The 17,766-nt window shown below is 40.5% G+C and overlaps 1 protein-coding gene across 2 annotated transcripts in view; it reads right to left on the bottom strand.

The window, feature by feature from the left end:
• Positions 1-17,766, bottom strand: part of LOC119491262 (cGMP-dependent 3',5'-cyclic phosphodiesterase) — a 192,303-nt gene that overhangs the window by 163,380 nt on the left and 11,157 nt on the right. The window contains exon 2 of one of the 2 annotated variants that reach the window (XM_037775080.1): positions 14,646-14,953. In XM_037775080.1, coding sequence (XP_037631008.1) covers positions 14,646-14,704 — 59 coding nt within the window. In that variant the 5' untranslated portion in view covers positions 14,705-14,953. Of the gene's footprint in view, positions 1-14,645; positions 14,954-17,766 lie in introns of those variants that run through there. The other variant, XM_037775081.1, reaches the window with a different exon arrangement.

Here is a 17,766-nt window from a genome sequence, read left to right as displayed (position 1 = left end):
ACGACCTGCACCCTCACATTTTAAATCCAAAGTTGTTAACACTACACATACAGTAAAGTATGGAAACACTTTGGGTTTCACACATTACCAGGAAAAGCAGAGCTAGACATCACGGCTAAAGCTGCATGCTAACTCATGGACGGGAAGCGTTATCGTATTGCGGTAACGTGCGGTCAAGGCAGCAGCCACTCTCATCTCTGTGGTCAAATCAACCGACGCTACAACTTTAGAGCACCCATATACTGACATTTATGTTAAATGCATTTTTATATATACATACACTTACGGGTGTACATCCACCATGTACTGGTTATCCGAGGAGTTGTGATGAAGATAAAAAACTACAGTAAAAAATACCCAAGTGATGCATAATTAAAATATTATCTATTATTAGCGTTAACCAAGGCTGAACTGCACAACTGGGAAAATCAGGCAAAACCCCCCCTATTGAATATCAATAGGTCATTCAATGAACCATTCAAATTATGTAACAGCACATACTGCGGTGTTACCTCCTTCCATACAAAATACTATTATTCAGAATACAACACAGGCCCGTTGTTGCTCACAGTAGAAGGTTGACATCTATTTTTGGCGTCTGTATGCAGTCGTTCTTACACAGGAAGTATTTGTGTTGAGTTCCTGCTGCTTCAACTGACTATATACAGTATGAGTAAAAGATTATATTCTTACAAATCCTGTCTTTAAAGTAAATGCATCAAGCCCCTGCCACAGTTCAATTAATGTGTCTTGATCTATACTACACTGTGCAATTTAAAAGCTTCTGGTAATAGCACTTAACATTTCTGTCCATCTGTATGCTGACCTTGTTGAGGAAATGACTGAAGTCAAGAGCACTTTGTGACAGTGTGGTGTACATAGTTGGTTTAGAGTTTACATAATGTCCATCCCGTGTTTTTAAAACCACCAGCTTTCTCGGAGAGGACTCCTTGATGTCTTTGGTCTCCCATCGTGACTCATTCATGTGCAGACGGTGTATGACCCCAGCTCTTTGGGTCTGTCTGCAGCTCATTACCTCAGCTCAACATACCTCCATGTTGTTTTCCACCTAAAAATACTGTGTACATTCTTCCCAGTATTTCAAATGTTCTACTGCCTGCATCAGAGTTTGCATGTACAACACATTACAGTAGCGAAACCTTGACTCTTAAACCTTTGACCTCTTCGATAGTCGGGGGAAAAAACAAAGCCTCTCTTATAGTAGCCCTGAAGCAAAAGTTACTTATGATAATTCCAGCTCTGAAACAAAAATTAAGACGCTGGTCCAGCCTTATGAATGCAGCGAGCAAACAGAATGGATAGAGTGAGAAAAAAGCTAATTATTTCTTCAGCACAATGTAATCCTCCTTACAAATAATCATCACACAAGCTGTGTGTGCACTTCAGCAGAGTATGGTGACAACGGACTGGGGCGCAAAATGCATGACAGCCAGGAGCCACTCCCTCCTACCACACAAAACCAACAACATTTCATATAAAGAAAGCCTACATATTATGACAGCGCGCACACAGCCAAGCAACCAATTTAGACCGACCGACAGACACTTCAGAACCATGGGCAGTAGTAGACCATGGACGAAAAGATCATTGGCATTTGAACACACCACCACAAACAAGCAATATTGTTCAAATTAAGCTTTAGAGTAAGTCTTCCGTTGCTCTTTTCATTTCATAACTTTTAATCTAAAGTTAATCTTGATAACGGCGTGGATAATAAATCTGAAACGATGTCCTCCTCACCAGCAGTAACGTTACTCATGGCTTCCATCGTGACCAAAGCTAGCTAACTAGTTTCCCCCACAGCGGGCGGAACTTGTCATACAGTTAGCGATAACGAAGCTCACCCACATAGAGTGAAGATATGATTGGTCAATTTTAATGTCATTGGAAATTAGTCTAATTGAATTACTGCAGGGATGACGTATTTTTTCTAAACATAAAAATGATTGTGTGATTTATGATTGTGTGTGAATACAATTGCCAGAAGTAAAAAGCTAACATTAGGCTATAAACAAACTACACCACAGTTGCATGAACGGGAGTATACACAACAATGCTGACGTATTTCTATATCGTAGAACAAATGTTCAAATCTCGTAGGCTTGTGTTAACCACAGACTTTATTTCAGGCAGGACGACAAAAGTGAATTATTCATTTAACCCTTCACACAAACTGAATAGGCAGGTTTGAAGGGTTTATTTCTTTGGAACATTTGTTTAGATGAAAAAATTAGAACAGGATACTTTTTAAATATAATTTTTTAGAATATCTTAGGTCCTGTCTGAGGGCCTAGAGGACCCTGACAGATGGTTCCCCTACATTACTGTACAAGTTATTTTATGAGTGCTTTCAAAAGAGGGATCTTCTTGCACGTCTTTTACTTGTGGTATTCCTCAGGGATCAATACTAGGCCTCATACTCTTTTTAATCTGCATGCTGCCTTTAGGTCATATTGTTGAAGTGTACAACAGACTGATGCTGTGCTACACAGAAGACACGCAGCTCTATATCTCTCGTAAACTCAATATATAGTCAGCCCCTCAGACATCCCCTGTACCATCAAGAGCATTCGTAGATGCCTCACTTCCAAAATCAATGAATATGGGGGTAATTTCTGACCTTAATCTCTCCTTCATCAATCAAATCACTAAAATAATTCCTTTCTTCCAACCTTGAAAAGGCCATTCACATTTCTCCAAGTCTTGATTACTGCGATTCGTTGTATTCTCACTCTAATCAGAAAGCCAAAACCCATCTCCCATCTTCAACTTGTTCAAAACACAGCTGCCAAGCTGCAAACTAACATTACTCCAGCTTCACTACACTAGTTGAGTGTCAGGTTAAGGACAGATTTATAGAGCTCACTGCTTACATTTAGAGCCTTACATGGCGGTGTTTCTGGTTCTGTTGTCTCTGTGGTCTTCCAGCTGGGGACTTTTGGTGATCACATTTTTGTGGTCAGGCTGTGGATCGCTCTGCCTGAGGATCTAAAGCGTGCTAAGTCTGTTTTAAATCCTTCCACAAAGCTATTTTTAATGCAACAGGATTTTCATGATCTATTTTCATTCTTGACTCGTTCATCCTTTACTGTACATTCACTGTTTTATCATATCATTTTGTCTTTGTTGACTTTTCTTTCTTTTATCTTTTGGCTCGTAGTTTAACCTGCTCTACTTGTTGTCTGACTGAACCCTGTTATAAAACACTTTGTAATGTTTCAAAAAGTGCTGACGAAAAATGCAATGCATTATTACTGCAATCACTTGTTGTCCCAGGAGAAAATAAGTCTGTATTAAATGGTGAGAATGAAAACCAGCAAGAGTCTGAGAGCTGACGAACAGGACTGGCAATCACCACTCTTAGCTCATTAAAACGCAGGTAAAGTATGATTGTAAAATTACAAGAAAAAATATTTAATTTAGGCTATAATTGTTATTTCAGCATATGGAAAGCTTAGAGAAACAAAAGATACTTTATAAAACGGGTAGTTCAAATCAAGCAATCTGATTGGTTCATAACCGTGATATAATAACCACACACCACGGCTATGACGTCTAAGTCCTTTGCACTCTCAGTATCACTCAGCGTGTGAGAAAAAAACGTTGTGTTGTCATGGTTGCTTAGCGACAGGATCACGGGGGGATCACTTCCGCCAACACGGCACAGGTAACAGATAAAAAGTAACAGAGTTAGCTGCTAAAACCCACCACAAAATGGCCTAAGTACTATGGATGAGTGGATTGAGAGGTGCCCATCTAAAAAAAAAAAATCCACCCGCAACTGCTTCGGTATGTGCAGCCAGCCCACGGGGGCCTATTTTATTGTGAACATTGGAATAGTCAATAACTTTTTGTGTCGGGTCAAACAACGCCCCTTGGCTGGGATTTAATACCAACATACCATAGCCTGTCATGAGCTTTGTTTAAGTATACCTTTAATACAATAACTAAAGCCAGCATAATAGTACTGTGTTTAAAATCGGGATGACATTTACCTCCATAAACTTAACTTTATAGTATTTGGGTTGCATCTAACCTTTTGTTAACATTTGGATCACACATTGGGTCTTTAAAAAATGCATCCGCATTTTTAAAAAGTAATTTAAATAAAATATTTGATGCATCCCAAAGTATTACATCTGTTTGGAGTGGTCCACCACCATATTCCCAGGAAAAAGAAGAAAAACCTATAGTAAAAGTGTGCAGCAGCCTTGTCACACAGCCGTTGAAGACACACACACGCACGTTCACGCAAACACACACACAGGTTAAGTCCCATACATGTACAAATGTATTGATTCATGCTTGCAAGACTGTAAAAATATGAATATACAGACAGATCAAAAGTGGAAAACACTACATCTAGGACTGATGGAATATAATACACCTATATGTAGGGTAACCTGTGACACCATTAGTTGCCAGGCAACCTCGACCACCCTTTTGATGAAACACCTGCCCTTCATCTATCAAGCCATCTCAGCAGCCCCTTCCTTTCTCTGTCACACCTGTCCCCCTCTCGCTGTCTGGTGGGTGTGATTTCAAGGGTGGAGAGGTGGAAAGTTGGGACAGAGAAGTGAGGAAATGAAAGAGGAAGGATAAATGGATAGGTGGAGACAATGTTGCACAAATGAGGTGATGAATAGACGAGTAAACCAATGCAACACAGTGAGGACAGATAGATACACAAAAGGTCAATAGTTTAGCGTCCATGTGGTCAGAATAATCATCACCATGTTTCCATTTGGCAATCAGCTGTGTTAAAATACTGGACGCATAGTAGCCTGCAGACAGAAATACAATATACAACAGTATATGCATGTGTGTGTGTGTGTGTGTGAGTAGCTGAGAGTATGTCTGTTTATGCATGTGGGGCATGTGTGTCTCTACAGTCTGCGTGTTCTTCTGCTGTTGAACGAGCACTACAAGCATCACAAACCCCCGAATGTCCCAAATGCGACACTTACAGCTCGTCGGTGGCTTTATCTCTGTGTGAGTCGATCAATAGAGCCGATCAATAAGAAAAAGCCCTGCAGTCAGTGCAAGAGGAACAGGAACACATTCTGCTACTCTACTGTAGAGACCGAGCACAACAATGCCGATAACAACAGTCACAATAAGAACTACTGTGACAACGTCAGTATTACTCTGGCCAACAAACAGCTAAATCTATAGCAGTAAAACAATGACACTAATAACAGGGAGAGATTCATGTTCAAAAGAGTAGAAACTACGACAGAAAACATCTGCAGCTAATGTCAGAGCAACGTAAAACATCTGCAAATAGAAAAAGAAAACGACAAAGAAACAACAACTGTGGATTTACAACAGCGACACATGATGAATATCAGTAATATCGGCAATAAAAACATTAGAAAAAGAAAACACCTAGCACAGAAGCAAAAGTAATGACACACACTGTAAACAACGAAATTAAATCAGTTCAGCTCAACTGAGTCATGGGAGTCGCTGACCACAGAGCCATTTAAGTCCGCTTACCTGCACAAAATAATCATCACAGAAACCATGTTCATTTTTTTTCTTAGAGGACTGAAAAACAGGATGTGAGAGAAGTAATCTCTCCTCGCTACACTGTGAACTTGTGAAATTTTGAGCTGAGTGAAAGGGTTTTCTGTGTCTGTCACTTTGAGATTCATAAATAATTTACTTCAGTCATTTTGTGTCATTTTAATCTCCCACTTCTTTTCAGCGGTTTCCTCAAATAGTCACTTTTTTTCCCACATACAGTACAGTATGCCACTACTGGATTTACTCTTACAACTACCATGTTTGTAAGTGCAGAAAATGCTGTGTAATTCTCACACCCATTTATAAACTCTATATTATATATAATATATATATATATTAGGGCTGCCCCTTCTTAATTGATTAGTCGACTAATTGGCTGTTTGGTCTTAGTCGGCTAAGATTTCTTTAGCCGATTTGTCATTGCTTTTTTCATGTTGAAAAGGGATGCACCGATACCGATACCGGATCAGATATCAGGCCGATACTGACTCAAACAGTTTGATCGGGTATTGATGACAATGGGGCCGATCTATTCAATTCAGTTCTATGTTTATATACTATATACAATATATACTGGAATCCCTGTTAATTTCAAATATTTTTACGAAGTTACTGGTGTACAATTTATTATTTTAATAATGAAAAACAATTCACAAAATGTATATCTATGTATTTATTTGTTACAAATATTTTTACAAAGTTAGGAAGGCAATGTTTAAGTCAAGCCTGATGTTGCCTTACACATAAAAGAATGATCCCAGTCACTTCCACACAGCAAGGCATACAGCTTATTAATTAAACACTGGTATCGGATCGGTGCTCGGCATCGACCGATACCCAAAGCCCAGGTATCGCTATCAGTATCGGGACTGAAAAAGTTGGATCGTGCATCTTTAATGCTGAATGACTTATTTCTAAGTAATCTATGAGCACTTCTCTGGTAAACAGAAGATTTAAATAGTGCTTTTGTGTGATTCAGTTTTACAGATTAAATAAACAAATCGATTAGTTGACAAAATCATATATATATATATCTATAGATCTAGATAGATAGATAGATAGATAGATCCTCTAGTCCTCTCTGCTTCTCATACTGTAACAATGACACTGTGTCTGTCACCCTTGCAACTTCCCACCTGTCTCAAGAAAGACACACACGTTCCCTGCGAAAACAAATGAGCTACAAACTAAAATAGATGTAGCTGTTCACACTGAAATTGCAAAATGACCTTCAAACTTAAGTAGTAAATGCATTCAAGCATTGTAGTGTCACGACCAACAAACCTTAAACATAAACTGCAAGAGCTAAAGCCGGATGTCAAACCTAATTTGCTGTATGCAATCTCTCTGGCAGATTACGCCACGTTTATTTACTCCTCAGGCTATAAGTAAAGAGGACACACACACACACATACATATATATATACACACCTCTGCTGCCTATCAATGAGGTCTCGTCACACACACACGGAGGGGTGCTTGATACTGTTTTCTAATTAAACCAAATCTCTGTGTCACAAACACAGCTGCTTCACCTCCCACCTTAATCTCTCAAGGGAGTGCACACACGGACACACACACACACACACACGCACACACCAGTTGTAGCCACTGACAAAAACACCTTAAAACACACACACAGTTGTGGCTGTCCATTGGATTACTGACAGCAACACAAATGTGCCCATATAGACACACACACACACACACACACACACACACACACACACACACTTGTAACTTCTATCCACTGACTCACTTGTAAACACATACACACTCTTAGACACACATGTCTGCGCGGACACACACACGCGCGCAGAAACACCTGTCTGTGGCAACAGTCCATAGAGATAAGAAGGCTGACAGGAGCTGCTGGAGCCAAAGCTGGGAACCATGGGAGCTGTCAGGCTCATTTCCCCGAGACACCTCCAGGCTCTCACACACACACACACACACACACGCACACTCACACACACACACACACACACATCATCACAGTTGTGATGATATTGTATTGACTTAAATTCACTCCCTGGAGCTGTACTCTTGCCATGACTGTACTTCACCCTAACCCTCAACCCAGCACTAAACCTGCTGTAGCTTTAATCTTAAACCTGTAACACATGAAACCTAAAGCTCTACCTCAAACTGTAATTCTAGCCTCCATCTTTAAAATAACTCTTCCTAATAAGGTGTGAGAAACAGCCATCACAACTGACCAGCTGGCCAGGTTTTCTATTCTTGTGTAGAACCCACAATAGAAACAGCAGAGACGGCATACAATCTTGCACAGTTTCTAGATAAACACTGCAAAAAGCACACACTCACTCCTGCAGACAAATAAGGTAAAATAAAATGAATGTTGGAACAATGTTAGTCCATTTCGTGTTGAAGCAAACTTACTCTTGATTACATTTATGCACTAAGGCTGTTCATGTCAGAGTTAAATATAATAAACTACCCAATCACAGCTTCAGGACAGGTCTACAAGTGTGATTCATATAGGTTTCAAAACATTATTGTTTTCAGATCCAGATCCCCTCTGCTACAGTTTGTCAGAGCTGTAATGAAGACCATTACTCTCTTTAAACGATGCAAACATGTCCGAATGTCTCAATCTGGAGCTAGACCTATCTCCTTGATTGGTGAAAATGTAAAAGTTAGCTGTCTAATTTAACTACACATTTTCATGTACATCAAATACCTACAGCTGCTTCACAGTAAAATACCTCTGATGACACCATTACCTCATGCAAACTATAAGGGGCACAGTTTCTGCTGGGGATATGCACAGATCACATTTAATATCTAATAATTTAGCTATTAATACGGTGCATCAATTTGGATGCAGTTGACTGGAGGCACTGGACGACAACAATGATTTATATTGGCTACAGGAAATCACTTGTAGATTTAGATTACAAGACAAATCAAGGAGAACCAAACAACATTTAGCTAACGCTAATGATAAAATGGATTTCCACTCTGTTGGTGATCGGGACAGTTGTATTACATCTCATTTTCATAGATTACATTCTGTTAAACAGCTTGTTGGCATCCCTAAATGAATGCATCCATCTCCTTCCCTCTGGCTTGAATACACACACAGAGCCTTGTTATGGCATTTATTGAGTGCATTGAGTTGAATTGATTTGGTGCAGTAACGTAGCTTAAGTCCCCATACCACTTTGAGCCACATGGACATGTTTATATGTGCATTGCCTACTTGAATTCACTTAAATATAAAAGAGACTTCCCTACGATCCTGGTGTATGGACTTCCATCAGAAAACCCTTTCCAATTGCTTAAATTTTTTAAACTACTTTACTTTAACCATTAAATAGAAATGACATGTGTGTGTCCTCCGAGTACTCCGGTTTCCTTAATTTCAAAACTTACAATTATCTTTCATGAACTGAAAACTCACTGTGAAAGGGTTCAAATTGTAATACGAAAACGGGACAACGCCGTGGTAGCGACCTGTCAATCACAAGGTAGCCACGCCCTAAAGCATATCCTGCTTTATGGTCTATTTTACTCCAAATGGGACCATAATTTACTAAATGAACATCATGCTGTATTGAAGAAGACTTCAAAATAGCGATTGAGACCATAAACTCATGTTTACAATGTTTACTGAGGTAATAACCCAAGTGGGAAGTTGGGTCATTTTCTCATAGACTTCTATACAATCAGACTTCTTTTTGCAACCAGAGGAGTCGCCCCCTGCTGGCTGTTAGAAATAATGCAGGTTTAAGGCACTCAAGCATTGGCTTCACTTTTCAGACCCGAAGGTTGCCAAAACCATGCTATTTAGACATGCTGAAGACTACTGAAGAATTGGTCACAGGTGTGAATGCAAGAGTGAAGGTAATTCTCGATATGTGTCAAACCTGTGACACTTGTCCAGGGTGTACCCCGTCTCTCGCCTATTGTGAGCTGGGATTGGGTCCAGCCCCCTGCAACCCTACGCTGGATAAGCAGGTATGGAAAATGGATGGATGAATGGTGTGTGACCTCTACAACTATCTCTCTTGATTCTGTTTAAGCTGCAGATTAATCTCAAGAGCAGTAAAGAAGCAAGTGGAGCCAGGGTTAAGGAAGGTCTGAAAGCGGTGTTCTCCACTCTATATTTGCATTTGAGCTTATCTCTCAGTGACTCAGTGATAACCTCAAAGCTACTGAATCCAGGAGAGACTCCTGGATAATTTGATGATACCAGGTGTGTGGTTACAATTCAGAACGTTTCCTCTTTGCAATCAGGAAGAAAACACTTCATCAGTTGTTGAATTCACCTAAGACCCAAATCCAGAATCCCAAAGATAATTGGTTAAAACTGCTGAATATATTATCAAAGCTCTACAAAGCTTATTCTCTGTCATAAACCTGGCATTGATAGTGTTGGGACCACAATTTGGTGTGCACTTGGTAGCCAACAGTTGACTTCTGTCTTCTTTCACACTCTTGACCTTTGAATTTTTATTTTACAGAATTTCTTTTACACAGTTGCTCATCTTTCGTACTGATGACTCAGCTGGAAGAGCTTCATGACATCCAAGCTTTGCCAGTCGCCTCATAATATTAATGCAAAAAGAAAATGAATGCAACCAAAAAAATATTCTTTCAGCTCAGTATTTAAAAAATAATGACGTGCTTAATTTGCACTTCAACAGGAGGACAAGAGTTTTTGCCACAGCTCCTCAATTTAAATTATTTTCTGTATGTTTATTTGAATGTAAAATGAATATAGTATAGAGTATATTATTTACTACTGGCCTCCAAAGTAAACATATGTATGAGGAGTTTGAGAATATACAGTATGTTGTACTTTTAGCTGAATACTCTACATACAATTCTGGACTCAGAGACAGGGAATTGAAATGCAGATAAATCAGTAAATTGAACGCTTAAGACACATTTTTTGTTGAAGCACTCAAACTCTGTAGATACACAAAGACACATAAACACATGCAACTCAATGGTTTCTCTCTGCTTTCTCTTTGCTTTCACTTTATCTCTTCCCTCTCTGTCTCTCTCTCTCTCTCTGAATATTTTAGTATTGATGAGCCCATTACTGATGATAACACAGTGCAACGTCAGCATCCTTTCTCTCTCTTTCTCTCTCACACACACACACACACATACTCACTCATCAGGAATCAGGTTACAACTCTGCTGCTGCTGTGTACTTTTGTGCATTTCTGTGTGCATCTACAGTGTGTGTGTGTGTGTGTGTGTGTGTGTGTGTGTGTGTTCAGCAGGAGGCTGGGGGATCTGACTTCCTGGCGTCAATCCAGTAAATTGCAATATTTTTCAAGCTGAAGACCATTCACATGCGCACCCACTGACACACAAATACACGCACCCAAACACAGATTACAAGGGCGATGCCTGTTGGCTGCTAACGTGATGCAAGATGATAAACAAAGTGCATTGAATATGAACGTGTTCTCCTCAAAAGGTTGTTTAAAACACTAACACATAGAGCAACATGAAGACAGAGCATCAAACATTACAAACCAAGAGTGAATGGAGCTTAGAAATGGATGTGATTCCTGAAACTGTAGAGCATGGTCAATATTTCTTATGAATTACTGGCTCTCGAAGCTACAATCCAAGGATCCAAGAAAACCATCACGATGACGCAAACACAAAGAGGCTGCACTAGCTTGGTTTTATTTAATCACAATGCTCAATCACAGGACGGGATATATCATATCCCGAAGGGTACAAGCATGACATCACACTACCTTAAAGGGTAACTTAGGTATTTTTCAACCGGGACCCAATTTTCACATGTGTTTGTGTCTAACTGACTAATAGAAACAATTTCTGCTCGCGGGCTGTAATATGGTGCTATCAGTGCAAGCTGGCACCGTCATTTACATCCACTAAAAGTGCTTGTATTTGCCATGACAGGCTCTGATTGTTATTAAAAGTGTCAGACGTTATGGAAAGAGTCTCGCTCAAGGAGAAGTATCATTCTGAAATCTGGCGAGGTGACGTGTTGCGGAAGACAACGGTGGAATAGTGGAATACATCCATGGTGGAAAGGAGAGTGCCAGCCGGGCAGAGTTTGTTGTGTTGGAGTACAGAAAGCGTAGCTTAGTGTTATCTAAAAGATGTCCAATGTCATGGCTGAATACAGTGGAAACCGCTTAAAGTGTACAAGTCTGTCCGGGTCAAATTGATCACTATAAGCGGATGATTATTATAACTGAATCTTTGTTGCTGTGCATCATTTCTCATGCAGATTACCATCTTAACTGACATTTGTATATTTATTACATGAATAAAAAGTAATAAAACGGACCGCCTCACTATTTACTGGCTCGCTGCTAATCCTTCTACCTTTTCCCTCACCAAGGGTGAGGCATTTCTGTTTTTGGCCGGCTCTGCAGCGCAAGCATGCATGCAGTCCACTTGACAAGGATGCTTTCCCCGTACACATTCGTTTTTCATTCAGAGATGCTGCACAATTGCCCTCACAGCTTGTTTCGCAGCTGCTAGTTACAGCGTTCTCCCTCTGTACTGGACCAATTTCAGAAATTGTTGTCCCCATTAATCACTTAGACACAAAAACATGGGAAAACAGTTACCATTTAACTGATCACCAATACTAAGTCTCCAAGCCAAAGTGACTCCAGCTTGACGGGAGCAGCTCCTGAAACTAATTGTATGTCAGAGATCACTGACGTCCACCTGGCAGATTCATTATCCCTCCACAACTCTGGTCATTTTCTCCTAGACTGGCCAACAAATGCCCATCGTAAGAAGCTTAGTCTTTTCGAACAAGCGCTAGTGAGATGAATAAAAGCCATTATCCTTCAGTGATTTCCCTTATTGAATTTAAACCAGTAATGAAGGGGGAGCACAGTAGATGAGGATTTTTCGACTTTGAGCCCAAAAGGGGTTGAAACTTGATACGAGGAAGATGTCTCTAATATTTTGTGCAATCAGCGTATAATGGCATCATGATGTTATTATCCGCAAATGATGCTATTCAGCTGCGAGAGAGAGGGAGGGAACTTATGGCATTAAAAAAACACACAGTATTGGCATCAAGGCATGTCCTGAGGGAAGCTCTCACCATACAGTATATACAGTAGGTGCGTGGCGTGCTGTTTGATCAGTCATGCGTTTTGATCACAACTACTTGCCTCTGAAGCAGCAGCAGATGCGTCACTTAATTTCTCGAGTATGCGTTGTGTGTTTACATAGCAAACTTTCATTTCAAATAGGAGAAACCTGTTTCAATATCAGGAAGGGCTCTACTTTATTAGCTAACATTTAGCTGAACACCGAGTGTGGCTCTGACATTAAAAGACAGGTGCCGCTGAGAGAAGTTAAGACAAACACAGACAGACTGAACAACACCGCAACTAATGGCTGTAACAATTACCACAGAGTTTAATGAACACCTCTCTTGACACATAGTATGAGCTTCACAAAGATAGGATGCAACGCCAGGGTGCTTTATTGCATTAATAACAATCATGTCAGCCTCCTTTGATCCACCGCACATATTTCCTGTGCGGTGGAAACCACTTATCTCCAAAATGTCAACTTTTTTTGGACAAGGAAAACAGCCTCGGGGTCAAGAATGAACATTCATGCTGAAAAACAGCCTGGTTTTAAGCTCTGTGATGATGCATTTATGGGGTTTCAAAGGAGAAAACTACACATAAGGGCTGTTTATTCTCAAGCTTATCTATAAAGCATATAAAGATAGCTGTATTAATAAATCATAGATGAGTTATAATCCATTAATGAGAACACATTTTGGGTTACCAGTGTGAAAAATCTCTTTGGCTGATGTCTATCTTTATTTTAAAATAAAAAACAAAATATTCCACAAGGTAAGTATAATCCATCAAAGACAAATTTCCACAACCTGGCAACCCAAAAGTTTTCATAATTGATCTATAAAGCATTAGTAAATTCTTTATTAACCATTAATAAAGCTATTAGTAACAGCTTAAAACCCCTTTTATAAAGGGTGCCATAACTTTAAAGTGGCTGGATTGTGAGGCTACAGATCAGGCCAAACAGTAAGGTGGTTTGGTTAAAGTCAGCGCTTAAAAAACATTTGAACATAACGATTGAAAGAATGAAATTATGAGAGCTATCGCAGCGAATACATCTGTCCCAATAGGGATAATAGAAGAAGAGTAGCCTATCGGAGTATTGTTACTACTTGGAAGATCCAAATGCACGATACGGTCAATAAACTCTCTGTAGAGCAGACTAGACACACTATGAGAACATTTGAATGATATTACAGTTGGGGATGAAACGATACTGGATCGGATATCGGGCCGATACTGACTCAAATAGCTAGATCAGGTATCGGTGACAATGGGGCCGATCGGTTCAATTCGATTCTATGTTTATATGCATTATATACTGGCATTTTAATTCCTGTTTAAGTTTTGACCAATTTGTTGCTGCATTAAAAAGGTTTACACTTGAACTGAAATAAATGTATATCTATGTATTTATTGGTCACATTTTTGTTTTACAAAGTTAGGTAAACAACGTTTAAGTCAAGCCTGATGTTGTTTTACACATAAAAGAATGATCCCAATTACCTCCACACAGTGAGGCATACAGCTTATTTATTAAAGACTGGTATCGGTACTCGGTACTCGGTATTGCATGATACCCAAAGCTCAGGTATTGCTATCAAGACTGGTGCATCCCTACCTTGGAAGATACAAAGGCATGATAAGGTCAATAAACTCCCTGTAGAGCAGACTAGACACACTATGAGAACATTATAGTGATATTACAGTGTGATGGAGGTGAGCTACATACTGGTTTATAGTAGGCTATTACACTGACAGCCACCTGCACAGTTCACCTGGGGTCTTCATTACCACTGTCAGAGGGTGATAATGACACCCAGCAGGTCACACTCTCACACTATACCAGCCTATAATACTTCACCACCAGGCTGCATCTGGCTCAATAGGCGCCATGTGCCTCATTCAGTTTGCACACTGCATGTAAAAAGTGACAAGAAGCTTCAAGGCACAAACACAACACACAGCAGCCTATAACATGCATTAGTTATTATAGAGAGACACACTTACATGTCGGAGGACGGCGGCTGGCTACGGCAGAGGAGCGCGTGTCCGCACGCTTGTCCCATCGCGCATCCTGCCTCGCGCTTTAACCCAAAATAGCTGCAGTCAGGAGGAGAGGAGGAAGAGGAGGAGGAGGAGGAAGAGGAGGATAGACGATGGATGGATGAATAGATAGATGGTTGGTTGGGTGTGTGTGTGCTCCTCTCCGCTTTCTCTCTCCTCTCTGTAGCCTCCTCTGTCTCCTGGTCTGCCGTCTCCTCTCGAGCTCTGGCAGCGCGCAGGGATTGGTCCGGACCCGGTAACTGATACTAGAGCTGTGAGAGAGAGAGAGAGAGAGAGAGAGAGAGAGAGAGAGCTCAGCCGGTACTTTGACGCTCAGCGCCACATGGACACATCCACAAGCGAAGACGCGCGTCAGTCAAACACCTGCAGCTCCTCCGTGCGCGTCTTCCTCAGGTCATGCCTGCTTCTCCCACGAGCACCAATTCATCCGTGAAAAATTAAAGTCGTGTTGTGAAAATTCAACTTTCACGGTTGTATCTTCACACCCCCGCTGCGCATTTTCACACACCACGCACTATTCTTCTTCCTCTTCCTCCTCTTCTTCTTCTTCTTCTTCTATATATTCTTTTTCTTCTTCTTCTTCTTCTTCTTCTTCTATATCTTCATATTCTTCTTCTATATCTTTATCTTCTTCTTCTATATCTTCTTCTTCTTCTGCATTTTCACACAACTCCCACCACGCACACTTCTAACAGCCATATTAAGACAATTACAAAGACAGCCTTCTATCACCTGAAGAATATAGCAAGAATTAGAGGACTGATGTCTCAGCAGGATTTGGAAAAACTAGTCCATACATTTATCTTCAGCCGACTTGACTACTGTAACAGCTTCTTTACTGGTCTTCCTAAAAAATGGATCAGACAGCTGCAGCTGATTCAGAACCTGCTGCTGCTAGAGTTCTCACTAAGACCAAGAAAGTGGATCATATCAGTCCAGTTCTGAGGTCTCTACACTGGCTCCCTGTCTCTCAGAGAATTGATTTCGAAATACTCCTGCTGGTTTACAAAGCACTAAATGGTTTAGGGCCAAAATACATTTCAGATCTTCTGCTATGTTATGAACCATCCAGACCTCTCAGGTCATCTGGATCAGGTCTGCTTAGTGTCCCCAGAGTCACAACTAAACATGCAGAAGCAGCGTTCAGTTTTTATGCACCAAATATTTGGAACAAGCTCCCAGAAACCTGCAGGACCAACTCCAACTCTGAGCTCTTTTAAATCAAAGCTTCAAACTTTCCTGTTTGCTGCTGCCTTTTATTAAACCAGATAATGATCTTATACTGCACTAGAGCTTTTACTCGTGTGTTATATTCTATTTTAGCTTCTATCCTAGCTTTTATTTTTAGCTTGTTTTTATGTTTTTATAACTGTTTTAATTATGTCTTAATGTTCTTTTGCACTTTGTCGCAATGTTCTTGAATGTTTATGTAAAGCACTTTGAATTGCCCTGTTGCTGAAATGTGCTATACAAATAAAGCTGCCTTGCCTTGCCTTGCCTTCTTCTTCTTCTTCTTCTTCTTCTTCTTCTTCTTCTTCTTCTGCTTCTTCTTCTTCTTCTTGCTTCATGTATAGTCTGCTACTGCAGATATCTTGGACAGGACTTGAACTTGTTTCCCAAACAGAGGAAGAGCTTATCGGCTCGTGCTGGCAGGGTTTCACTAATAAAACCACATGTTGCACTCGATTCCAGTGAGTCTACCCACGGGACACACAGGTCTCAAGGTCCAACACAGATCGTCTGCCTTATATGGCCCTCCAGTACTAACACACACACAAGGGGCGCAGCAGGGATTCACTACTAGTGAAACAGGAGCCTTTTAAATGTTTGTTGACATTCAAGGCCTTTAAATATCCCCAAGTGGCTTCAGATGTCAAGTGTTTTACATTCTAAAGACTCGGTAAGGATTTTTTTTAAAGACAAATGAGTATTTTATGTAAAGAAAGCATCTGAAAATATTAAACTCCTATAGCCCGAGCACGGATAAAGAATGCAAAGCCCCCTATATATATTTATAGACACATATATAGATAGAAATCATCCTTTTTAATTTGCAGCTCAAATTAGCTCATATAGAATTAGGCTACCATTTTCCACGGTCAGTGAATACAGCCTATTCTGCTGAGCAGCGTTATATTTGACCTCTTTCCAAGTGGTGTTTAAAATATAAACACATGGCTTTCCAAATTAAAATGGACAACCGTATTCTTATCTTCAATGGATTTACTCAGCTTAAACGGGATATAAGCTAGACACAAACTGTTTAAATTGTTAGCTTAACGTACTGTAATGGATAAACTGTTGAAATAGTTATCTAAAAGTATGGATGGAATAAAAAAAGTAGGCCAAATGGATAAATTGTGGGGCTGCTAAACTGGTACCTTACTTGCCACTGGGTCTTTGTTATCCGCCTCGGTGTTGGGCTGGGCCTCCGTGGAGAGACCAAGACCAACCCCCCATTGATCCCAATTTTCGTAGTGGCCAAACGGCGGTACTACAACTTCCGTGTCTGTCATGGGATGCCATTGGGCCCAAAAAGACTTTTCCCATAGACTAAAATTGTGAAAAGAGACATCTGTGACTCAGATGATAATTCTTTTTGAGATGAATCGACTCCCCAGTGGGAAAACTTAAATAGTCCTTATCTAAATCAGAGTTTATTCCCTTCCTCCGTTCATGTGAATGAGACCCAGACCGTGACGACAGCGCAAACCGTGACGACGGTGTGACGTTGGGACTCCGTGGACGAGTGATGTGATCGATCGGACGCTTCTGCGCATGTCCCATGGGCCTAATGGATGCGGAAGATTGTCGGAAGAATCTGGTACTTTTCCAGACGGAAGTCGAGCCATTTTGGCTTCATGCGCTACTTAGCAACTTTCATAGGAATGACCGGGGCCCTGGCTCCAACGCTGTACCCAGTTCTCTTAATACATCCATGGGAGAGACGGGGGTGCGGCAGTTGAGCTAGTAGTGGCTGCTGGGTTAGCCTACTGTCCTCTTCGCTGTCAATTTTAGAATCGTCCGTTAGTAGTGGCAGCTGGTTTACTGCAATGTTAGCATC

This window comes from Sebastes umbrosus, chromosome 7, assembly GCF_015220745.1.
Source record: "Sebastes umbrosus isolate fSebUmb1 chromosome 7, fSebUmb1.pri, whole genome shotgun sequence".
Classification (NCBI taxonomy): Eukaryota; Metazoa; Chordata; class Actinopteri; order Perciformes; family Sebastidae; genus Sebastes; species Sebastes umbrosus.
This window is presented reverse-complemented; position numbering and strand designations above follow the sequence as displayed.